Below are 26,191 nucleotides of genomic sequence, written 5' to 3' on the forward strand. Positions count from 1 at the left end.
TAATTCCCCCGGAGAGAGGTTAAACGGTATGTGGACTCGACTCCCTCTATACCTTAAACAGTATGTTGAATCCCTCTATACTTTAACCCAGTATGTTGACTCCCTCCTTACCTTAACCCTTGTGTTGACTTAAGAGTCAAAAATGACCCGCCACTATGTTTAACAGCAGAGAAATTTGATGATTTTTCCTAGAGTGACCCCAACATTAGAAAAAGTGAAACATCGCCTTTGTTCATATTTCCATGAAAGCTGTACACCACCAGGGTACAAAGATTGTCTTAGGGTCATTTTTGACCCGGCAGTTATAAAATCATTTACACACCACAACAATAAAAAACCACACACAACGCACGCACGCACGCACGCACGCACACACACACACACACACACACACACACACACACACACACACACTCACACAATAAGAAATGTATACTATGTGTGCTGCTGATTGAACACAAACAAAACTAAAACTTTCTTGTACATTTGCAGCATCTCCCCACGACCCCACACATGACTCAGATTCACAGACAAAATCAAAACAATTTCAGACAAAATAAACAAAATTTCAGACAAAATAAAAGTTTCTTGAAAGCATTGTTTACTAATGGGGAATGCAGTCAGAGGCTATAAAGGTGCTGCAGATGGTAGTTCCCCCAGTTCTCTCTTTGCTGAAGCCATGAATGAACGTTTCAGTGCCCAACAGGTCCAGGACGAACAAGAGAACAATGATTTAAAAGAGGAGGAGGTGTCTGAAGAAGGAGATGGGGAAGAATATAACCCAGAGCACGATGCATCATCTTCAGATGAAGAAGAAATCCCCCAAGCTGAAAGAGAGACATTTTTGTCAAAGAACAGCAAAATAACATGGTCCTTGTCACCATGTGACAACCAGGGCAGGATGGCAGCACAAAATGTCATAAGGATGACACCAGGGACCACAAGACATGCAGTTGCCCATGCCCAGGACATCACCTCAACATTCTACATGTTCATCACACCAGCCATTAAAAAAATAATCCTGGAGATGACAAATTTGGAGGGTTTCCATAAATATGGAGACAACTGGAAAAGGGTGGATGAGATTGACGGAAAAGGATTGATGAGATTGACCTGCGTGCCTACATAGGGCTGCTAATCTTAGCAGGTGTGTATAGGTCCCGAGGCGAGGCTACATGTAGTCTCTGGGATGCAGAGAGTGGAAGAGCGGTTTTCTGTGCCACGATGCCACTGGAAGTCTTTCACACTTTCTCAAGAATGCTAATATTTGATAACCGTGAGTCAAGACCTGCAAGACGTGTGAGAGGCAAACTAGCGGCCATAAGAGAGGTCTGGGAGAAGTGGGTGGAGTGTCTGCCATACCTCTTCAACCCTGGGCCTGAAGTAACAGTGGATGAGCAACTGTAATGTAAGTGATTTTCACTGTTCATTTTATTATGTATAGCTGTAATATCATTGATTTATGTGATTGTTTTCTGTGACACTGATACTAATTACTGATAGTAATCTCTTTGGTCAAAAGGTCGCTGTCCTTTCCGGCAATATATGCCCAGCAAGCCAGCAAAGTATGGCATCAAGATATGGGTGGCCTGTGACGCACAATCCAGCTACACTTGGAAGATGCAAGTCTACACAGGGAAGCCGACCAGTGGAGGCCCGGAGAAGAACCAGGGGATGCGGGTTGTGCTTGATGTGACAGATGGACTGAGGGGGTACAATGACACATGTGACAATTTCTTCACCTCTTATGAACTCAGCCAGCAGCTCCTGAAGAGGAAGATCACCATGGTTGGTACAGTTAGAAAGAACAAGCCCACCACCACTCTAGTTTCTTACATCCCAAAGAAGAACCAGAATGTGGTCCTCCTGAGCACACTGCACAAAACGGCTGAGATCAGTGATCGTGAGGACAGGAAGCCAGCCATCATCCTGGACTACAACCACAACAAAGGAGGCATGGACAACCTGGACAAGGTGATTGGAACTTACAGCTGCAGGAGGATGACTGCCCGCTGGCCCCTGGTCATCTTCCGTAACATCATTGATGTGTCCTCATACAATGCCTTTGTGATATGGAACAAGATCATCCCTACCTGGATGCCAATTCTGCCCCCCAAAGAAGGACTGTAAAACAAATACTATGTGCTGCACATTTGAGAAATACATCTGCAAAGTCCATGCACACACACTTGCATACTGTCCTACGTGCTAATTAGAGTTGATTTATGTTCTTCAAATTTTTGTTTTGTATCTATTCTTTTATTATTATTTATTGTTGTTGTTTATACACCTTGTGGGTGGGGGCTAGGGTTGCAAAGGGTCGGAAACTTTTCGGTAAATTTCCGGAATTTTTCCCATGGGAAGTTAAGCCCGGGAATTTGGGGAATTTTGCTTAAATTCATAAATTTTTTGGGCAAATAACAGTGAACCTTTGTGTGGGATAAACATAAGGCAATTCTAGGTCTTGTGGCTTATTATGGTTAAACTATCCCCAATTCAATGGAATTGTAACCCTCTCCATGCACAGTGCATTCTTCCATCACATGTGCAGTGCTCTCTTCCATCACATGTACAGCTGATTCTCAAGATCTTGCACACTAATGAGATGTTATTGAGCCCACATCACTACACTGTCTGAGCCAAGGACTACATGCTTTCTGGTAAGTTTGATTACAATACTGGGTGGGGTGAATATATTTTCTATGACATACATTATTTTTTGTTAACTAGTAAATAGTAGACTACAGCAAAGTGTGTTTAAATCATTTCTATCTTAACAATTTCTGCTAGTTAGTTTTTGCTACCATGTGGGTTTTAGCTTGCTTGAGCCTGCTAACTGAGTGTTAATTCACCTGCTTCCATAGATGTTTCATTTTAAAACATTTATCTTACAAATGAGTTGTTTAATCCAACTGCTTAACTATTTATTTGTACATGAAATTGTATTTGTTTGTTTTTTACTAATTTGTTTCTAATCATTACAGGAAAATGCCATGGGCACTATCTGATGTGTGGAGACATTTCACTGCAGCTAATGTAGAAGGAAAAGCTGTGTACATTTGCAAATACTGTGCCAAATCATATATGAAGAATGCAACAAAGATGCAGAATCATCTGGCCAAGTGCATAAAGTTCCCTCAGCGCTCACAACAAGCAACCTCTGACAAAAGTCCCTCTACTTCTATTCGAGGTGAAAATTATGAATCAGATAGCAACAGCTCATGGTCATCCTTTTTTGAATCAATGGAGGAACGTAGTCAGAGAAATGCTGATGAATGTCTTGCTCAAGCTGTGTATGCAACTGGTTCACCTCTGATGCTCACAGGCAATGTGTATTGGAAGAGATTTCTGAATGTTCTTTGCCCAGCATACACCCCTCCAACCAGACATGCTTTATCTACTCATTTGCTGGATGCAGAGTACAACAGAGGTCAAGTGAAGGTCAAGAAAATCATAGAGAAAGCAGACTGTATTGCAATCATCTCGAATGGTCGAATGTTCGTGGGCAAGGAATAATTAACTACATCATCTGCACCCCTCAACCAGTATTCTACAAGAGCACAGACACAAGGGACAACAGACAAACAGGTCACTACATTGCAGATGAGCTGAAAGCAGTCATTAATGACCTTGGACCACAGAAGGTATTTGCACTGGTGACAGACAATGCTGCGAACATGAAGGCTACTTGGTCTAAAGTGGAGGAGTCCTACCCTCACATCACACCCATTGGCTGTGCTGCTCATGCATTGAATCTGCTCCTCAAGGACATCATGGCACTGAAAACAATGGATACACTCTACAAGAGAGCCAAGGAAATGGTTTGGTATGTGAAGGGTCATCAAGTTATAGCAGCAATGTACCTCACCAAGCAAAGTGAGAAGAATAAGAGCACCACATTGAGGCTGCCCAGCAACACCCGTTGGGGTGGTGTTGTCATCATGTTTGACAGTCTCCTGGAGGGGAAGGAGTCTCTCCAAGAAGTGGCCATATCACAGTCTGCCGATATGGACAGCCCCATCAAGAGGATCCTCCTGGATGATGTATTTTGGGAGAGAGTGGTAAGCAGCCTGAAACTCCTGAAACCTATAGCAGTAGCCATTGCACGTATTGAGGGAGACAATGCCATCCTGCCTGATGTTAAGACTCTGCTTGCAGATGTAAGAGAAGAAATCCGTACTGCCCTGCCCACTTCATTGTTGCTCCAAGCAGAGGAAACTGCAGTTCTGAAATACATCAAAAAGCGTGAAGACTTCTGCCTGAAGCCCATACACGCCGCAGCGTACATGTTGGACCCCAGGTATGCTGGCAAGAGCATCCTGTCTGGTGCAGAGATCAACAAGGCCTATGGTGTCATCACTACCATGTCTCGCCACCTTGGCCTGGATGAGGGCAAGGTTCTTGGCAGTCTGGCGAAGTACACTTCCAAGCAAGGGTTTTGGGATGGAGATGCAATATGGCAGTCGTGCCAACTTATCTCATCAGCCACCTGGTGTTAGGGACTTTGTGAATCTGAGGCTCTTTCCCCTGTTGCCTCCATCATCCTCCAAATCCCACCAACATCAGCCGTCCTCAGAGCGCAACTGGTCCTTGTTTGGGAACACACACACCAAAGCACGCAACAGGCTGACCAATACAAGGATTTAAAAATGTATGTCCATCCGGGCAAATTTGAGGCTTTGTGAGCCTGACTACGAGCCATCCTCAACAAGGTTGGAAAGTGACACTGAAGATGAGGCCTCAGAGTCTGATGTTCAAGAGTTGGACACTGAGGAGGTCCAGGGAGAAGACATGGAAGCCTGAGAGGAAGAAAACCTACGCTTTAGTTTCTGGACTATCGTTTTACAGATGTATGTTGAAAACATTTTTGGGCGATGCGATGGATCATTGGGGATCATTCAGTATTCCATTTCTTTTGTTGTTCAGTGAAATCATCCCATGTGAAGAGTCAACTCATTTAATTCAAGTTCAGTTCGTAACAACATTTTTAAATTTGTATTTCTATTGGAAGGATTTAATCATTTGCATTTATGTCAACTTATAAGGTAAAAGGTTTATGTTTCTGTCTCCATATGATATGGTAAATATATCCAATGCAAAAAACATCTACATTTAAATGGTATTAATATTAATTTGCACATATGTCCGTTAATTCCCATATATTCTCATTAATTCCCATATATTCCTGTTAATTCCCACGGAAAGTTTGCACTTCCTGAATATTCCCCAAATGTGCAACCATAGTGGGGGCAATGGTTAAAAAAATGGGAGAAGACTAGTATATTGTAGTTGAATTCCTCATTGTACAATATATAAGAATATATCACTATGTTGCCAAAAAAGTTGAAGACTGTTATTGTTTCCATTCAATAAAATGCATTCAAAACTACTTTCTGCACATTTATGCTACTTTCATAGGCTATACAAGTGCTATCTCTTCCTAAAAAAAATTATGTTTACACCTACGTATGCAGTACCTTTAGCAATAATAATAATAGACGTGTAATATAGAAAATAATTATGACGTGTTGTAATAAAAATAAAAACGAGTGGGTTGACTCCCTCCGTACTTTAAGCCAGTATGTTGACTCCCTCTATAACTTAAGCCAGTATGTTGACTCCCTCCGTACTTTAAGCCAGTATGTGGACTCCCTCCGTACTTTAAGCCAGTATGTTGACACCTTCTATAACTTAAGCCAGTATGTGGACTCCCTCCGTACTTTAAGCCAGTATGTTGACACCTTCTATAACTTAAGCCAGTATGTTGACTCCCTCCGTACTTTGAGCCAGTATGTTGACTCCCTCTGCAATTAAAAAAAAAACAAATTCACCTTTATTTAACCAGGTAGGCTAGTTGAGAACAAGTTCTCATTTGCAACTGCGACCTGGCCAAGATAAAGCATAGCAGTTCGACACATACAACAACACAGAGTTACACATGGAATAAAAAAACATACAATCAATAATACCGTAGAAAAATCTATATACAGCATGTGCAAATGAGGTAGGATAAGAGAGGTAAGACAATAAATAGGTCATGGTGGCAAATTACAATATAGCAATTAAACACTGGAATGGTAGGATGTGCAGAAGATGAATGTGCGAGTTGAGATACTGGGGTGCAAAGGAGCAAGATAAATAAATAAATACAGTGTGGTGATGAGGTAGATTGGATGGGCTATTTACAGATGAGCTATTTACAGGTGCAGTGATCTGTGAGCTGCTCTGACAGCTGGTGCTTAAAGCTAGTGAGGGAGGTAAGAGTCTCCAGCTTCAGAGATTTTTGCAGTTCATTCCAGTCATTGGCAGCAGAGAACTGGAAGGAGAGGCGGCCAAAGGAAGAATTGGCTTTTGGGGTGACCAGTGAGATATACCTGCTGGAGCGCGTGCTACGGGTGGGTGCTGCTATGGTGACCAGTGAGCTGAGATAAGGCTGGGCTTTACCTAGCAGAGACTTGTAGATGACCTGGAGCCAGTGGGTTTGGCGACGAGTATGAAGCGAGGGCCAGCCAACGAGATCATACAGGTCGCAGTGGTGGGTAGTATATGGGGCTTTGGTGACAAAACGGATGGCACTGTGATAGACTGCATCCAATTTGTTGAGTCGAGTGTTGGAGGCTATTTTGTAAATGACATCGCCGAAGTTGAGGATCGGTAGGATGGTCAGTTTTACAAGGGTATGTTTGTCAGCATGAGTGAAGGATGCTTTGTTGCGAAATAGGAAGCCGATTCTAGATTTAATTTTGGATTGGAGATGTTTAATGTGAGTCTGGAAGGAGAGTTTACAGTCTAACCAAACACCTAGGTATTTGTATGTTACAATGCCTCCTAGTAGGAGGGGGGTGCAGGAATCAGGAGCAGGAGAGCAAGGAAGTTCCAGTGGCACAAAACATTTAATATGGTATTCCCGAACTCAATAACAACATGAGGGAAAAACACGCATAAAACGAAGTCGCCACACACAGGGAAACTAACTACACACGGAGGAGAAACCTCCACTCCTAAAACAAAGTCTTGAAAAATGGTAACACTACCGAATAAAACGAAAACCCCGTGGTGCAGACACGCACCACTAACTTGGAACACATACAAACAATCCCGCACAAAGACTAGCAGGCAGCGGTTTGTAAATAAACCCACCGAAATCAACTAAATAAACACAGGTGTGAAAAAACAGACAGGCACAAACGAAAAGGAAAAATGGATCAGTGGCAGCTAGTAGGCCAGCGACGACGACCGCCGAGCACCGCCCGAACAGGGAGAGGAGCCACCTTCGGTGGAAGTCGTGACATTGTAGTTGTCCACATATTCTAAGTCAGAACCGTCCAGAGTAGTGATGCTGGACGGGCGGGCAGGTGCAGGCAGCGATCGGGTGAAGAGCATGCATTTAAGAGCAGTTGGAGGCCACGGAAGGAGAGTTGTATGGCATTGAAGCTAGTCTGGAGGTTAGTTAACACAGTGTCCAACGAAGGGCCAGAGGTATACAGAATGGTGTCTACGCAGCGAGAGCAACATCATTGATGTATACAGAGAAGAGAGTCGGCCCGAGAATTGAACCCTGTGGCACCCCCATAGAGACTGCTAGAGGTCCGGACAACAGGCCCTCTGATTTGACATACTGAACTCTATCGGAGAAGTAGTTTGAGTCTGCCAATAAGAATGTTGTGATTGACAGAGTCGAAAGCCTTAGCCAGGTCGATGAATACGGCTGCACAGTAATGTCTCTTATCGATGGCGGTTATGATATTGTTTAGGACCTTGAGCGTAGCTGAGGTGCACCCATGACCAGCTCTGAAACCAGATTGTATAGCGGAGAAGGTACGGTGAGATTCGAAATGGTCGGTAATCTGTTTGTTAACTTGGCTTTCAAAGACCTTAGAAAGGCAGGGTAGGATAGATATAGTTCTGTAGCACTTTGGGTCTAGTGTGTCTCCCCCTTTGAAGAGGGGGATGACCGCGGCAGTTTTCCAATCTATGGGAATCTCAGACGATACGAAAGAGAGGTTGAATAGGCTAGTAATAGGGGTTGCAATAATTTCGGCAGATACTTTTAGAAAGAGAGGGTCCAGATTGTCTAGCCCGGCTGATTTGTAGGGGTCCAGATTTTGCAGCTCTTTCAGAACATCAGCTATCTAGATTTGGGTGTAGGAGAAGTGGGGGAGGTTTGGGCGAGTTGCTGTGGGGAGCGCTGGGCTGTTGACCGGGGTAGGGGTAGCCAGGTGGAAAGCATGGCCAGCCGTAGAAAAATGCTTATTGAAATTCTCAATTATTGTGGATTTATCGGTAGTGACAGTGTTTCCTAGCCTCAGTGCAGTGGGTAGCTGGGAGGAGGTGCTCTTATTCTCCATGGACTTTATAGTGTCCAAGAACATTTTTGAGTTTGTACTGCAGGATGCAACTTTCTGTTTGAAAAAGCTAGCCTTAGCTTTCTTAACTGCCTGTGTATATTAGTTCCTAACTTCCCTAAAAAGTTGCATATCACGGGGGCTATTCGATGCTAATGCAGAACGCCACAGGATGTTTTTGTGCTGGTCAAGGGCAGACAGGTCTGGAGTGAACCAAGGGCTATATCTATTCCTACTTCTACATTTTTCTATGGAGCATGCTTATTTAAGATGGAACTTAAGCCAGTGTGTTGACTCCCTCCGTACCTTAAGCCAGTATGTTGACTCCCTCTATACCTTAAGCCACTATGTTGTCTCCCTCTATACCTTAAGCCAGTATGTTGACTCCTTCCGTACCTTAAGCCAGTTTGCTGTAAAAGGGAATAAAGAGAAATGGGATTATGCGGCTTGAGGAGAAATTCATAGAGATGAGGGATATCGAAACAGGCTACCTCTTTAAGCTACATTATATATAACAAAAAAAGTATGTGGACAATCCTTCAAATTAGTAGATTCGGCTATTTCAACCACACGTGTTGCTGACACGTGTATAAAATTGAGCACACAGCCATGCAATCTCCATAGACAAATGTTAGCAGTAGAATTGCCTTACTGAAGAGCTCAGTGACTTTCAACGTGGTACGGTCATAAGATGCTACCTTTCCAACAAGTCAGTTTGTCATATTGCTGCCCCGGACTACCGTAAGTGCTGTAATTATGAAGTGGAAATGTCTAGGAACAACATCGGCTCAGCCATGATGTGGTATGCCACACAAGCTCACAGAATGGGACTGCCGAGTGCTGAAGCGCTCTGGAAGCAACGTCCGCACAAGAACTGTTCATCAAGAATTTCATGAAATGGGTTTCCATAGCCGAGCAGCCGCACACAAGCCTAAGATCACCATGCACAATGCCAAGTGTTGGCTGGAGTCGTGTAAAGCTCACCGCCATTGGACTCTGGAGCAGTGGAAACATGTTCTCTGGAGTGATGAGTAACGCTTCACCATCTGACAGTCTGACTGACTATTCTGGGTTTGGCGGATGCCAGGAGAACGCTACCTGCCCCAATGCATAGTGCCTACTGTAAAGTTTGGTGGAGGAGGAATAATGGTCTCGTTATAGCATCGTTCCAACATCTAGTGGAAAGCCTTCCCAGAAGAGTGGAGGCTGTTATAGCAGCAAAAGGGGGACCAACTCCATATTAATGCCCATGATTTTGGGATGAGACGTTCGACGAGCCGGCCATTTAGTGTACTTTAGATCCCCCAAGTGGAGCCAGCGGCAGCAGCATAGGGTAAGGCATTTAGGTTTAAATGGACAAAACAGATTGTGTTTTAAAAGGTCCAGCCTGCAATTTCCTCTCCCCACAATTCCCTCTGCTCTCCTCACACAACTCTCTCCCTTTCCCTCTCGCTCGCTCGCTCTCTCTCTGATGCACACACACGCACACACACACACACACGCACACACACACACACACACACACACACACACACACACACACACACACACACACACACACACACACACACACATTCATAAACATTTACGCACACACACAAAGCAACAGTGACCTGCATTCACACTGACAGATAATCTCATGAAAAAGACAGTTTTTTTGGGTCGTTTCTGTTTAATTCCCCCAGAGAGAGGTTAAACAGTATTTGACTCCAGGCCAGTCGTCCCTCCAACGTGAAGGAAAGCTCCTCAGAGAGGTGTCTGTTGTATGTTCAATTCATCACTCTAGCCAAAAGAGAAGGGCAGAGGAGTGAAAAGCAGGTTAACTGGTGAAAGTGTGTGGGGGGTGCAGTCTTGTGTCGTGCTCCTGTGATCTCTGGGAGGTGCGGTGGTGTGGTGCGGTTCTGTTGGACCCCAGAGCCTTTTGGTGTGAGGAGCAGTTATGGGACCTGAATCCTGGGCTTTCTCTCAAACAGAAGGCACAGAGCAGTACAGCTGTAAATCAACACGAAGAGAGAGAAGGAGAGGTAGAGAGAGAGCGGGGTTTTAGGTCTACAGGCTTCCAGAGAGAATGAGATTCCAATCTGTGAGAAAGTCTGACCAGGAAGGATTTACTAGAGGTTTCTGCTCCTGATGAGAAAATCTGACCAGGAAAGATTTACTAGAGGTTTCTGCTCCTGATGAGAAAATCTGACCAGGAAGGATTTACTAGAGGTTTCTGCTCCTGATGAGAAAGTCTGACCAGGAAGGTTTTACTAGAGGTTTCTGCTCCTGATGAGAAAGTCTGACCAGGAAGGATTTACTAGAGGTTTCTGCTCCTGATGAGAAAGTCTGACCAGGAAGGATTTACTAGAGGTTTCTGCTCCTGATGAGAAAGTCTGACCAGGAAGGATTTACTAGAGGTTTCTGCTCCTGATGAGAAAATCTGACCAGGAAGGTTTTACTAGAGGTTTCTGCTCCTGATGAGTCAACCAGTAACAGTGAAGTGGGAGGATGAAGATGAGTCCAGTGAATTCCTCACTGTGACTAATTTATTTTTCACATTTTCAACCTCCATCCATTTAAATGTTGGTTCTCGCGTTCTCCTGTGAAAAGAGTGATGTGCCACCGTCTTGGTATGACTGCCCCTCTACATCTTCCCCATTGGGTACAGATGTCTATTCCACGTTGGTTTAATGTAATTTCATTAAAATGTGGAAACAACGTTGATTCAACCAGTGGGTCCATACTGCTCTCTAGAATTATACACCATGATTCCCATCTCTGTAAAATGATTGGCTAAAACAGATTAGAGGATGAATGGACATGATAGAAAGATGTGACAGTCAAAGCTGAACAGCCATTGTTTGAGTGAGAACAGCAAAACTTTTCAACTACAAGCCAAAAATGCTTCTCTAACGACCCACCAAATAAAATTCATGCCAACCTCTGAACTGCTGTGTATCTATGTTTCTCTTCACAGGCTCCATCGAACTACATTTCATGCAAGTCATATTAATCAAATCTGGAATTAGCTTTACGCTAACGGGCATTAGCATGACTCACAACATGGTGGAGGGAAGGATTTCTGTCTGGTGTTACTTAGGTGGGCCCCTTAGTTTTAACCCTGTAATAATGACTAACCAAGGAGCACATTGTAGTGATACTGACACACACACAAACACACACACACACACACACACACACACACACACACACACACACACACACACACACACACACACACACACACACACACACACACAAATAGTAGTAAGACCAGCACACAAACAACCCAGTGAATCTGTCCAGCCACAGCCCGGTAGCTGAAGAATAAGGAGGGAGATGTGGCCAGCTGACAAGCGACGGTGGTTACCATTTCCCACAGACGTAAAAAGTGAAACTATCACACTGCCTGCAGACTAGACTGCCTCCAGACTGCTTCCAGGGAGTGTGCCATGTACTGTAGTGTGTGGGCTGGAGAAGCTAGCACTAAAGTCTCGCTCAACACATCACTGCACACCACTACGGATGGCTAACACTAAACACATGAAGCACTAGTTGTACTGTAGTCAAAAATTTAGCATTTTTAGCATTTTTCCTCACACATATCACTTTGGCAATTGGAAGGGCTGACTTTGTACAAGGGGTAGAAGATGTGCAAGTTACAAGGCAGTAATGACGTGTTGACTTCTGGTGCCCAGGGACTGAACCCAGTGGAAATGTGATGTGATTTATTCAGAAAGACTGTTCTAGACGTGCTGCTCACAGGGGACTGTTCTAGACGTGCTGCTCACAGGGGACTGTTCTAGACGTGCTGCTCACAGGGGACTGTTCTAGACGTGCTGCTCACAGGGGACTGTTCTAGACGTGCTGCTCGCAGGGGACTGTTCTAGACGTGCTGCTCACAGGGGACTGTTCTAGACTGCTGGGCTCCACATCCGAACTTGTATTTAAGAGGAGAGGATGGAGATGGAACAGAAGACCACAGATCCTTTCTGTGTTTTATTTCTCTGTCTGCCTTTCTCCCGCTCTCCTACGCATTTTATTCTCTCTTCCCTCGTTAAATCACCCCCTCAAATTCCCCCTCTCCACTCTACCTTTTATTTAATCTTAATATCTCCTCACAGACATTGTTTTTCTAATTCTCAGATCAGAGCACACCAGCTTCTGTTTAAGGTTGATGTAAGGTTGATCTCAGTTCAGATTATAGTCAGTACCAGGCTCAGCATTGTTCTGTTCTGTATGTCAGCCCATATTTACCTGAAGTAGCAAACATTGTAGCTGCATATTACTGATTGATTCAGTTGTCTGTAATCTACTGTAGGTCCCATTATAACACTGTTACGTCTTCCTCTCTTGTCCCAGGCCCTCCCCACGTGGCAGAGAAGATCGCCCACCGGCAGACGGTGCGGATCGGGCGCACCATGAAGCTGCAGTGCCCCGTGGAGGGCGACCCTCCACCCCTCATCATGTGGGCAAAGGATGGCCGCAACATCCACAGTGGCTGGATGCGCTTCCGGGTGCTGCGGCAGGCACTGCGCATCAAAGAGGTGGAGGCCGAAGACGCAGGCACCTTCATCTGCAAGGCCACCAATGGCTTCGGCAGCGTCAACATCAACTACACCCTCATCGTCATCGGTGAGTCTCCTCCCCCCCTCCCATCCACCTTGCCGGGTCCCAGATCTGTTTACTGTCTTGGGGTGTGACAATGACCAAGACAGCACGAACAGACCTGAAACCAAGCTATCCACTACTACACATTCAGTACAGTATCTCCTCCTCTACCTCGACGGGAGCCAAGTGGATCTAATATGTTTTATGATTTCACACTACCACTGGTTGGCTGGTTAGTGGTTCTCCTCATATCATTCTTATCAGTGGAATGGCTCCTCATCCTCACAGCCAGCAACATTCATTCATGTTGTTAGAGAATCACCACCACCACCGTGACGCCAGGCCAGAAACCAGTGAACTTGGACAATAAGACACAGAAATAATAACCCTACTACTCTCCTCCTTGGTTCTCTGTGACCCCAACCACCCCCGAGCCCTGTCTATAAGTGGTGCCTGCCTGTGTTCAGGTGTGATGGTTATAAGCCATGTCATGTCTGAGGCTGTCTGCCTAATGAATCAGGGCCTAATTTGGCAGGGTGTCCTGGGGAGAGACGGACGCTGGGATGGAGGGGGGTCATCCATCCATGGGCTGGTCTTGTGATTGCCCTCCCTCCTTCCAAACCCCAACTATTTAAGGACATGAACCCTCATGCCACGGATGAGTGTGTGTGTGTTTGTGTGAGAGAGAGAGAGAGCTTTTCCTATTCAGATTGTTTTGGTTGAACGTGTGTGCTTGCATATGAGTGAGTTTGACTGTGTGTGACTTTGTGTGTTCGAGGCCAGTGTGGAGCGTGCTCATTCCCAATGCCAGGGTTTTATCTTGAGAGTTTGTTTTCTTTAGCTGGTCATTATTCATAGTCTGACTAGTGTCCTAACAACTCAGGGAAATGTTGGAATGAACATGCTGAGACAGATGTCTGTAGACACTTAACTGATATTGTAAAAAAGCCAAACTGGCAACAATTATTGCCGTCTTTGGAAACACAAACAAGTTCTCCATCAGTCTAAACAGAGCCGGTGTTTAAACAGCAGGAACTGGGCTTCAGCGTATGTGGCCCCTGGCTGCGTGGCCAGAATGGCTGCCATTGGGACAAAGGAAGGAGGGTAATTAACTCCACTGGTGGTAAATCAGACTCAAAAAGGAGGGAAGCCATTACCACTGACCCACCCTCAGCCTCATATTGGCTACATCCCAAATGGCACCCTATTCCCTATATAGTGCAAAAGTAGTGCACTATATATGGAATTAGGGTGCCTTTTGGGCTATGTTCACTACCACAGTACTAACGGACCCTCACATTGGCTCTGTTCACTACCACAGTACTAACGGACTCTCACATTGGCTCTGTTCACTACCACAGTAATAACGGACCCTCACATTGGCTCTGTTCACTACCACAGTAATAACGGACCCTCACATTGGCTCTGTTCACTACCACAGTACTAAGGGACCCTCACATTGGGTCTGTTCAGTAATATGGACCCTCACATTGGGTCTGTTCACTACCACAGTAATAACGGACCCTCACATTGGCTCTGTTCACTACCACAGTACTAAGGGACCCTCACATTGGCTCTGTTCACTACCACAGTACTAAGGGACCCTCACATTGGGTCTGTTCAGTAATAACGGACCCTCACATTGGGTCTGTTCACTACCACAGTACTAAGGGACCCTCACATTGGGTCTGTTCAGTAATAACGGACCCTCACATTGGGTCTGTTCACTACCACAGTACTAACGGACCCTCACACTGGGTCTATTCAGTACTAACGCACCCTCACATTGGCTCTGTTCACTATAAATCAACCATAGTTGCTAACCACAGGAGGTTGGTGGCACCTTAATTGGGGAGAACAGGCTTGTGGTAATGACTGGAGCGAAATCAGTGGAATGGTACCAAAAACCTACTGGCCCGAATAGAATGTCTACTGGCCCGGACGTGGTATAGTTTCTAAATGCATTGGGGTCATGCAGGGCCTATAGGTTGGCATGCTTTCTCTCTATATGCAGCTATTAATGAGGCTTGATTTATATATTATAAATATAATATTTTTGCATATCCCAGCTCCCCTTAATCAACCTTTGGAGAGTGGGGTCACGGCCAGGGTCTACCATTATCAGGGTTAAGTGCCTTGGAGATTTTTCACCTTGTCGGCTTGTGGATTCGAACAAGTAACCTTTTGGTTACTGGCCCAATGCGCTAAGCGCTAGGCTACCTGCCGCCTCTTTTGTTTATTATGATGTATTAAAAACCTGTTTAATAGAATTTAGCAATACTCTATTCTTAATAATTGCATTGTATTAATTGCATTCATTATAGTTTCTAAAGTATGTCACATTGAGAATATTTTTTTTCAGCTCAAAATAGGACACTGCACCTTTAAGAGAACTGTGGTTCCAAAAGAAATATCAAGCTGGCTACAGTAGGCTAGCCAAGACAGATGCTATCGTGTATTTTTGTAGCGTTTTTTTGTAGACTATCAACAGTAGCCAGTATATTGATAGTATGTTCACTATTGAAAGTTTACTTTTGTAAATCACTTTCCCTAAAATAAATAACACAGAGAGTAGATTGATGGATGCTTCTTTTTGCTCAGGACAGCTTGCTTGTGCTCTGTGAATGTGTCACCTTCTGGATTGGTCGAGAAGTTGTGACTTGTGGGAGCGTAGTGGTGCTTGAATAAACGACCAATCAGATCACTCAAATACAAATGGCACGACTGAAGAGAGAGAGAGTAAGAGAAAATCAAATTAGTTTTTATTTGTCACATGCGCCAAATACAACTGGTGTTGACTTTACCGTGAAATGATTGCTTACGACCCCTTCCCAACGATGCAGAGTAAAAAAATAAAAATAAATTGTAACACAAGAGGGAAGAGACAGTGAGAGAGAGAGAGAGAGAAAGAGAGAGTCTGAATGGAGAATAGGTCTGCCGTAGTTATTTGAAGCGTGGAGCGGGAGGCCGGGCTACAATGATGGCTGGCTGGGCCCCAGTGTTGGCTGGCTGGGCCTGTGAGGTGTGGAAAGAGGCAGCTGCCCAGATGACCTCAGCAGCAGCTGCTCCTCCTTCCCTCCCCCTGCCTGTACCAGGGTGCTCTGGGTGCCAGCCCGTGTTTGAAGCGCCGACACGGGCCTGGAGATGCCGTTTAGTCAGGTTTCTTAAACTTGTTCTTGTTTTATTTGTTGGCTTGCCTCCTCTCGCCTCCTAAACCAAGCCCGGACGGCATGTTGTTTACGTGGCACGAATAAGGAGCGTTCAAAGGGGGCCGCCAATTTGACTTCCATGTATGTTGCAGTCAGGGAACATACACGTTAACTAGGGCAGGGTCACATAATTGTGCAGATGCAGAATTAGACTTCAGTGCCTCCTGCCGTGTTGGCTTTGAAGGAGAGCGTCATGAATCGTGGATTTGACCCCAGAAGACGGTAGGTCATGTAATAGGAGCATTAAGCTATGAGATCCCCACTGAGGTCCACTTAGTATGGAAACAGGCAAGTGTATTTTCATTAGCCCGACCAGTCTGCTTGGTGAACTCTGAATCAAACATGGGAACATACATGAATCCATGCTTCTCTTGTGTGGTCCCAAAAATGATCTGGCGTGGTTGGAAAGGCAAGGTCTAATCCACACCGGGACTGAAATCGTTTTAAAATCTAACCCACACCAGAACTAAAGTCTAAACCACACCAGGACTAAAGTCTAACCCACACCAGGACTAAAGTCTAACCCACACCAGGACTAAAGTCTAACCCACACCGGGACTAAAGTCTAACCCACACCGGGACTAAAGTCTAACCCACACCGGGACTAAAGTCTAACCCACACCGGGACTAAAGTCTAACCCACACCGGGACTAAAAGAGCCTTGATGTTTTTTTCTGGAGTTTAACTCACTAAAGTATTGACACCTTTTTCCCATTAAGGCTTGTCTCTGGCTGCCTTGCCAACTGCTGCTTCACGGACCACATTTCATTTGTATAAATATTTCCACAGTTTTCGTTTTCCACTTTATTGTATTTGATTGCACAAAAGATTTACTGTTCGATCCGGTTACAGATGCTAGTCAAGAGAGTTACATGACGACACTTGTTCACAATTTTAGGGAAATTAAAAGATTCCTTTTGCATTTCTTTCTCGTTGCATATCTGTTACTACGTTGAAGATATCAGTGCACTGACCAATGGGATCCCGGGGAGCCAAAGCCTCACTGATTGTATGCAGGCGTCAGCCACTGGGATCCAGCAAGGCTCAGAGGTGAAGCAAGGCTGATTATAGACTTTTATGACTATAGGGCTCAAGTGTCTTTAGCTTGCTATTATGGCCCAGTATTCATTCAAATTTGGTATAAAATGTGATAAATTGCATTTGTATGAAGTGTATGTATTGTGCATGAATGGGGTATGGATTTATTATACAGAGTGAGCTGGTTGATGAACCACAGGAGCAGTCAGTCGCAGCAGAGTGTGTTGGCTTCAAATCACATTTTATTTGTCACATGCGGCAAATACAAGAGGTGTAGATCTTACAGTGAAATGCTTACTTACAAGCCCTTAACCAACAATGCAGTTTTAAGAAAAATAAGAGTTAAGAAAATATTTACAAAATAAAGTAAAGTAAAAAAAAATAAAAAGACAAAAAAATAAATTAACAATAACGAGGCTATATACAGTGGGTACCAGTACCGAGTTTATGTGCGGGGGTACAGGTTAGTCAAGGTAATTGAGGTAATATGTACATGTAGGTAGGGGTAAAGTGACTATGTATAGATAATGAACAGCGAGTAACAGCAGTGTATGAAAAAATAAAATAAAAAAGTGGGAGGGGGGGTCAATGCAAGTAGTCCGGTTAGCCATTTGATTAGCTGTTCAGCAGTCTAATGGCTTGGAGGTAGAAGCTGTTAAGAAGCCTTTTGGTCCTAGACTTGGCGCTCTGGTACCGCTTGCCGTGTGGTAGCAGAGAGAACCGTCTATGACTAGGGTGGTTGGAGTCTTTGGCAATTTTTAGGTCCTTCCTCTGTATAGAGGTCCTGGATGGCAGGAAGCTTGGCCCCAGTGATGTGCTGGGTCGTACGCACTACCCTCTGTAGCACCTTGCGGTCGGAGTCTGAGCAGTTGCCATACCAGTCAATGATGCAACCAGTCAGGATGCTCTCGACGGTGCAGGTGCATATCTTTTTGAGGATCTTGGAACCCATGCCAAATCTTTTCAGTATCCTGAGGCGGGAAATGCGTTGTCGTGCCCTCTTCATGACTTTCTTGGTGTGTTTTGACCATGATAGTTTGTTGGTGATGTGGACACCAAGGAACTTGAAACTCTCGACCAACTCCAATACAGCCCTGTCGATGTGAATGGGGGCATGTTCGGCCCTTCCTTTCCTGTAGCCCATAATCATCTCCTTTTTCTTGCTCATTTTGAGAGAGAGGTTGTTGTCCTGACACCACACTGCCTGGTCTCAGATCTCCTCTCTCTAGGCTGTCTCATCATTGTCGGTGATCAGGTGTACCACTGTTTTGTTCTCAGCAAACTTAATGATGGTGTTGGAGTCGTGCTTGGCCACGCAGTCGTGAGTGAACAGGGAGTACAGGAGGGGACTAAGCACACACCCCTGGGTCCCCTGTGTTGAGGATCAGCGGGGGCCCCTCAGGATGGTTGTCTTTTTGTAAGGTTCTCCCATCTCCACAGAGGAACTCTGGAGCTCTGTAAGAGTGACCATCAGGTTCTTGGTCACCTCCCTGACCAAGGCCCTTCTCTCCTGATTGCTCAGTTTGGCCAGGCGGCCAGCTCTGTGAAGAGTCTTGGTGACTGCAGACATTTTTTGGTACCCTTCCCCAGATTTGTGCCTCAACATAATCCTGTCTCATAGCTCTATGGACAATTCCTTCGACTTCATGGCTTGGTTTTTGCTCTAACATGCACTGTCAACTGTGGGACCTTATATAGACAGGTGTGTACCTATCCAAATCATGTCCAATCAATTGAATTTACCACAGGTGGACTCCAATCAAATTGTAGAAACATCTCAAGGATGATCAATAGAAACAGGATGCACCTGAGGTCAATTTCGAGTCTCATATCAAAGGGTCTGAATACTTATGTAAAGAAGGTATTTCTGGGTTTTTTTGCAAACATTTCTCAAAACCTGTTTTCACTTCGTCATTATGGGGTATTGTGTGTTGATTGATGAGAAAAAAATAACTTTAAAACATTTAAGAATAAGTCTTTAACATAACAAAATGTGGAAAAAGTCAATGGGTCTGAATACTTTCCAAATGCACTGTATGATGCTCATTTCCGACCGTTGCATTTGGCTCAGTCTTTCAACCATTGTGGGACCACAGTTGGTCCGTCTTGAAATGAGTGGGAGGTTGTACATACTGTAATCTCCCCACCCCAGCAGCGTTATTTCAGCGTTATCCTGGTGTTGATAACTGACCAGTGATGAAAGGATTCTGTTGGAACCCTTCGTCCATCCAGCTGGTAGTCGTTGATATTGAATGTGTATATAGACGGGTTGGTTGTTTAGCAACAAAACCGATGCGTGCGCCACTATAGGGCAAAACAGACTGGGTTGGCTTCGATTGTTGACAACATGTAAACTATATTTAGTCTCAAATGTTTATTGAAAACATAAATACATACATTGTTACACTTGTTTGTTAGCTAGCAAGCAAATTGTTTCCCATATTAGCATTGACACGAAATCAGTCAAAACACCTCAAAACAAGACATGATATCAAGAAAAAGATTAAACTAGCTGAAACGAGTCCACTACGATTCCCCACATAGCAATTTCTTGCCATTGTTGGTAGCTACAGTATCTGCCCATCCAGAATCACAACTCAGACTTCTGCCCCATTCAAGCCTGTGCATCATTTTCGTGACGTTGTCAGCTAATCCATCTATTATGAAATATAACCCAACTTTATCATTTTTTAAATGCATTATGTATCTGTGCAATCAAGATAAAGCACTTTAAACAAGAACAAACAAAAAAGAAAAGGGACGCAAGGAACTAGGAAAAGGAGGCGCCAAGTGTTACCGCAAAAACATAAGTAAAGGCATCTCTGTTGATCCGTCAGTGTCACGTCCTGACCATAGAAAGCTTTTATTTTTCTATGGTAGAGTAGGTCAGGGCGTGACAGAGGGTTTTGTCTAGTTTATTTATGTCTATGTTGGTTCTAGTTTATTTTTTCTATGTTGGGGGGTTTGTCTAGTTTATGTATTTCTATGTGGGATTCTTGTTGTTGTATTTTTATGTTGTTGTTTTTTGGGATGATCTCCAATTAGAGGCAGATGGTCATCGTTGTCTCTAATTGGGGATCATTTATAAGTTGTTGTTTCTTCCGCTAGGAGTTGTGGGAGATTATTTTTGAGTAAGTGTATGTTGCACCTCTTCGTCACGGTTTGTTGTTTTGTTTATGAGTTTATTTGTATGTATTGCATAGTTTCACAGTTTAAATCAAATGTGGAACGGTACACACGCTGCGTTTTGGTCTCCTTCGTATGACAAACGTGACAGAATCTTCCACCACCAAAAGACCAAGCAGCGTGGTCAGGAGGACTGGACATGGGAGGACATCCTGCATGGCAAGGGATCCTGGACGTGGGAGGAGATCCAGGCCAGATGGGATCGCCTCCCATGGGAACAGGTGGAGGCAGCGAGAGAGGAATGGAGACGATACGAGGAACTAGCATGGCAATGACGGAAGCACGAGAGGCAATTTGGGGGTGCACATGGGTAGATTGGCAGAGTCAGGGTGGAGACCTGAGCCAACTCCCCGTGCTTACCGTGGGGATCAGGTGAACAGCCAGGCACCGTGTTATGCTGTGATGCGCACTATATCTCCAGTGCGCATTCATAGCCCAGTTCGTCCTGTGCCAGCGCCCCGCACTTGCCGGGCTAAAGTAAGCATCCAGCCAGGACGGGTTGTGCTAGCCTTACGCTCCAGACCTCCAGTGCGTCTCCATGGCCCAGTATATCCTGTGCCTGCTCTGCGCACCCGGCCTCCAGTGTGTCTCCCCAGTCCGGCGAGACCTTTTCGGCTCCACGTAAGAAGCCTCCAGTGATGATCCATGGTCCGAAGCCTCCAGTGATGATCCATGGCACGAAGCCTCCAGTGATGATCCATGGCCCGGAGCCTGTAGTGATTATCCATGGCATGAAGCCTCCAGTGATAATCCATGGCCCGGAGCCTCCAGTGATAATCCATGGCTAGAAGCCTGTAGGGATGATCCATGGCCTGGAGCCTGTAGGGATGATCCATGGCACGAAGCCTCCAGTGATAATCCATGGCCCGGAGCCTCCAGTGATGATCCATGGCACAAAGCCTCCAGTGGTGATCCATGGCACGGAGCCTGCAGTGATGATCCATGGCACGTAGCCTGCAGCGACGGTCCCCAGTCCGGAAACTCCAGCGACGTCCCCCAGTCCGGAGCCTCCAGCGACGGTCCCCAGTCCGGAAACTCCAGCGACGTCCCCCAGTCCGGAGCCTCCAGCGACGTCCCCCAGTCCGGAGCCTCCAGCGACGTCCCCCAGTCCGGAGCCTCCTGAGACGGCCCCCAGTCCGGAACCTCCTGAGATGGCCCGCAGTCCGGAACCTCCTGAGATGGCCCGCAGTCCGGAACCTCCTGAGACGGCCCGCAGTCCGGAACCTCCTGAGACGGCCCGCAGTCCGGAACCTCCAGCGGCGGCCCGCAGTCCGGAACCTCCTGAGACGGCCCGCAGTCCGGAACCTCCTGAGACGGCCCGCAGTCCGGATCCTCCTGAGACGTCCCGCAGTCTGGAACCTCCTGAGACGGCCCGCAGTCCGGAACCTCCTGAGACGGCCCGCAGTCCGGAACCTCCAGCGACGGCCCGCAGTCCGGAACCTCCAGCGATGGCCCGCAGTCCGGAGTCTCCAGCGGCGGTCCGCAGTCCAGAGTCTCCAGCGGCGGTTCGCAGTCCAGAGTCTCCAGCGGCGGTCTGCAGTCCAGAGTCTCCCGCGGCGGTCCGCAGTCCGGAGTCTCCAGCGGCGGTCCGCAGTCCAGAGTCTCCAGTGGCGGTCCGCAGTCCAGAGTCTCCAGCGGCGGTCTGCAGTCCAGAGTCTCCCGCGGCGGTCCGCAGTCCAGAGCCTCCGGCGATGATCCACGGTCCGGTGACACGAAAGCAGAGGGATCAGCTGGCGGAGCGGGGGCTATGCGGGGGTACTTTCACGTCCTGACCATAGAAAGCTTTTATTTTTCTATGGTAGAGTAGGTTAAGGCGTGACAGAGGGTTTTGTCTAGTTTATTTATGTCTATGTTGGTTCTAGTTTCTTTTTTCTATGTTGGGGTTTTGTCTAGTTTATGTATTTCTATGTGGGGTTCTAGTTGTTGTATTTCTATGTTGTTGTTTTTTTGGGATGATCTCCAATTAGAGGCAGCTGGTCATCATTGTCTCTAATTGGGGATCATATTTAAGTTGTTGTTTCTCCCACTAGGAGTTGTGGGAGAATATTTTTGAGTAAGTGTATGTTGCACCTCCTCGTCACGGTTTGTTGTTTTGTTTATTCATTTATTTGTATGTATTGCATAGTTTCACAGTTTAAATAAAATGTGGAATGGTACACACGCTGCACTTTGGTTTCCTTTGTACGACAAACGTGACAGTCAGTGGCAGGCCGTGTCCTCCCTCCCTTTTTCTCCTCCCTCCCTCCCACCCGCTGCATCCCCTTCACTTACTCATATGTGAATGAATTTACTACTACTACTACACTGCAGGCTGCCATGATGACAGATTTATTTTTCCTCTTGCCACACGAGCATCCCAGTTTGTTTATTAATGCCTGCTGCCTCTGGCATCCAATTGTTTTGTCTGGGGGATTGTTCAGTTTTGAGGATTGGCCTCACGTAATAGGAGCACATGTTGATCTGGACTTCTATCACCAAGCTCAGAGTTTTCTAGCAGGCCTGGCTAAAGGGGGGCCTGAATGAAAGTTCCTCAACACTAGTAAAGGGGGTTCTGAGTGAAAGAGTTTGAGAACCACTGATGTAGAGGAACAAAGTGAGATGGAGAATGGCTTCAATGATGGGACCCACAGCTAGTACTGTACTCACAAAGCTACTCCTCATATTTATAAAGTTGTGTACTGCACCATCGTGAATGACACTACCGGATTTATTAGTGTGATGACAACACAAGCGTGACTAGAAAGGAGTGTTGGATAGAGATGTGTGTGTGTAGGGAGCTGGTTGAAAGTGACACAATGTGATTTATGGTGATTTTTGCAGCTTACTCTGGCGCTAGAAGCTCAGACTGAGCCAACATCTGGGACTGATCCTAGACCAGGAGGAATAGACAGGCAGATAGACTGATCCTGAACCAGGAGGGATAGACAGGCATACTGTATCTATTTCTCTATGCACTTGGTTCTCTTACCATTAACCCAGGGTTTCACTGTACTCTAAAGGTTATGGGAAAAATGTGTAGCTGTACCAACTCGTGTACAGTATGGTTCAGTAACCTGACTGTACTATTTATGATGGTTGACCTCACATGCTGCCAGTGGGATGGGGTGTAAACATACTGTACGGCTAGTGCAGAAGTGATCACCTCTACCAGCAGCAACATTTAGTTTTCCTTTTCAGGAGTTGAACAGGATAGGCTTCCTGGGTGTATGTCAGGGTGTCAATACAGGAACAAAGTTAACTCTGAAGGTCACATTTTGTGTCCAAATAGGGATGTGCCTGACTGATATCGGGGCATGTTTTTTACTAGTAACAGTAGTTAAAATAAACACTTTTTTCACTGGATCAGTCTGGTTAATCTGACCAGAATGTGACTGCTGCTGGTTAGAGTGCATGACTGCCTGGTGAGTTGTGTTTACACTGGTGATTGTTGGAGTGAGAGGTCAATGTCACTCTCTCTGCCCTCTACATATGTCCGTCCTCCATGTGCACAACTGTGATAGGCTCTGGAACGGTCTGTTATTCCTTGTTAGTAAGAATATTGCTGTAAGAACTCTGAATGTGTGGTACTAGAGACACTCATCTTAAATGCAAGTTAATAACACACTATTGGTCATGTGTCTTACATCTGTTGAGGTGTAACGATTACTGCATATGGTAGAGGATCGCAAGGGTGTCCTGTCCCGAAATTGTCATTCTCAGAATGTTATTTTCTTTACAGGCAGGCACACTGTATCCATGTTCCACACACACAGACCTTGAGTCTGTACTGAAAAAACACACAGAGAAAGAAATGTTACGAGAAGGTAAATGAACTGGGAACAAACTCTCTGGACCTGCCTGTTCTCCTTAATCTTTCTCTCTCTCTCTCGCTCTCTCTCGCTCCGCACCATGACGCAAGTGTCAAATTCCACAGCTCTCTCCGTGCAGAACCTAAGAAAACAGATTATGTTACCACCAATATCACAACCTTCATGGGTGCTCTCCACGATATCCCATTAGATGTTGAATAAATTGAAAAGTGCTCGGAGGCATTGACTCGAGTTACTGCAGTTTTATTGAGAAATCTGGTGTCTCATCAGGCAGGGAGAAGAAAGAAACCAAAGTGTAGGGCCTCAAACAGCGGCTGTCCCTCCCTCCCTCCCTCCCTCCCTCCCTCCCTCCCTCCCTCCCTCCCTCCCTCCCTCACACACAGAGGGTTGAATGCTGAAGGCTGTTCCATGGTCTGCACTCAGATCCTGTGGTCAAGTTACAAAGGGCTTTTACTGTAATTTGCTGATTTCCGTTTGATTTTGACTTCATGTGGAAGGGAAAATATTTATTTGAAATGAATAGTTGGTGATTTAATTTAGATATATGTTTATATCTGGAATCTGGCATCTTTGTAGTGTTTTCACATCTGTTTTCAGCTTCTTAATTATTGAACTTCTAGCCACGCTACCATTGCAAGAGGTGGACAGGAAGGGGGAGGATAGGATTGGCGGTTTTTCTTTAGTTCTTGGTTCAGAGAGCTGGGCGTTGGGGTAGTGTTGATAGCTGGGAAGCTGCTCTCTGATGTTGACCCCCGCGCTTGCCTCCCCTTCATGTGCTAACGAGGCCTTTGTGGCGTGTGGCTGGGTAAATTTGTCTTCACTTGTGCTCCACTAATCCTCACTGGCCATGTGTCCACAGGTCTGCCTGCCATGATGGTGGGATGGTATGAGCGAATGGGTGGTCAGGAACCAGGGGTTGACTGGCAGTCTGTAGTAGGGAAGGATCAGGAAGGGGAACAGTGTTACAGAGCATGCTTCCCTAATGGCACCCTATTCCCTATAAAGTGCCCTATCGGCCCTGGTTAAAAGTAGTGCACTAGAAATGGATAGGGTGCCATTTGGGACAGAACGGAGAACAGGGTAACAGGGTGTGGCAGAGCTGTAGAAATCAGAGTTGACAGACAGAGCTTCTGCTTTCCCTCATGTTAGAATTCACAAACCTGTTTCTCACATCGTAAAAGTTAGAAATGCTGTGTGTTGAGGGAGTAGTATACATGCAGTAAGCTGCACACATTTCTAAGATCTTTTTAGTGTAACTTCAGCATTAGGTACAGTCCATGCCAGTTCATTAAAAAGCACTATTCTCTGCAGCCATAGCCAAAGATAGACCATAGTGATATGGTATAGTGTTTAGTTTAGTTGAGCCAGATTGTTGTGCCTACAATGTTAACTAGACCGTTGCTATCCTATCCCCCCAGCTGATAACAATACCTCCCTATCACATTGTTAGAGAACCTACTCCCCCTGGAAACAGCACAGCGGAAATGAAGAAAACAACACAAATGTCAACATAGCAGTCCAGAGGGGTTGCCATGCCACAGGTGGGAGTGGGGCTTTGGGTTTCAAAGCTATTTGCAAGCAGTTATTCAAAGAGCCGGAAAGGAAAACAGCAACAGACCTGTGAGGCAGGGACAGAGCCCCCCCCCCCCCAAGTACAGGGGCACAGGAGTCCAGACTTCCATTTCACGCCTGCCTGTTCCTGTGGGCTGGAGAGGAGGCTGCGCTGTCATGGGCCCACATCACGGTCCTGGATCAATTCACTGACCACAGATAAACGGAAACAAGACTGAGAGAATGGATGAGAACTATGCAGGCAGACATCAGAAAATACTAGCTCAACGTCTTTAGATTGGACCAATGCTGTTCACAGTATCAGGGCGGCAGGTAGTCTAGTGGTTAGCGTTGGACTAGTAACCGAAAGGTTGCAAGGTCGAATCCCCGAGCTGTCAAGGTAAAAATCTGTCGTTCTGCCTCTGAACAAGGCAGTTAACCCACTGTTCCTAGGCCGTCA

The 26,191-nt window shown here is 45.7% G+C and overlaps 1 protein-coding gene across 1 annotated transcript in view; it reads left to right on the plus strand.

Annotated features, from left to right (window-relative positions):
- The window catches only part of fgfrl1a (fibroblast growth factor receptor like 1a), a 92,974-nt gene that overhangs the window by 34,044 nt on the left and 32,739 nt on the right, over positions 1–26,191 (plus strand). Inside the window, exon 3 of the mRNA XM_082956007.1 lies at positions 12,690–12,962. Coding sequence (XP_082812133.1) covers positions 12,690–12,962 — 273 coding nt within the window. The remainder of the gene's footprint in view (positions 1–12,689; positions 12,963–26,191) is intronic.

The sequence above is a fragment of the Salmo salar genome, chromosome 09 (assembly GCF_965601325.2).
Source record: "Salmo salar chromosome 09, fSalSal1, whole genome shotgun sequence".
In the NCBI taxonomy this organism is placed as follows: Eukaryota; Metazoa; Chordata; class Actinopteri; order Salmoniformes; family Salmonidae; genus Salmo; species Salmo salar.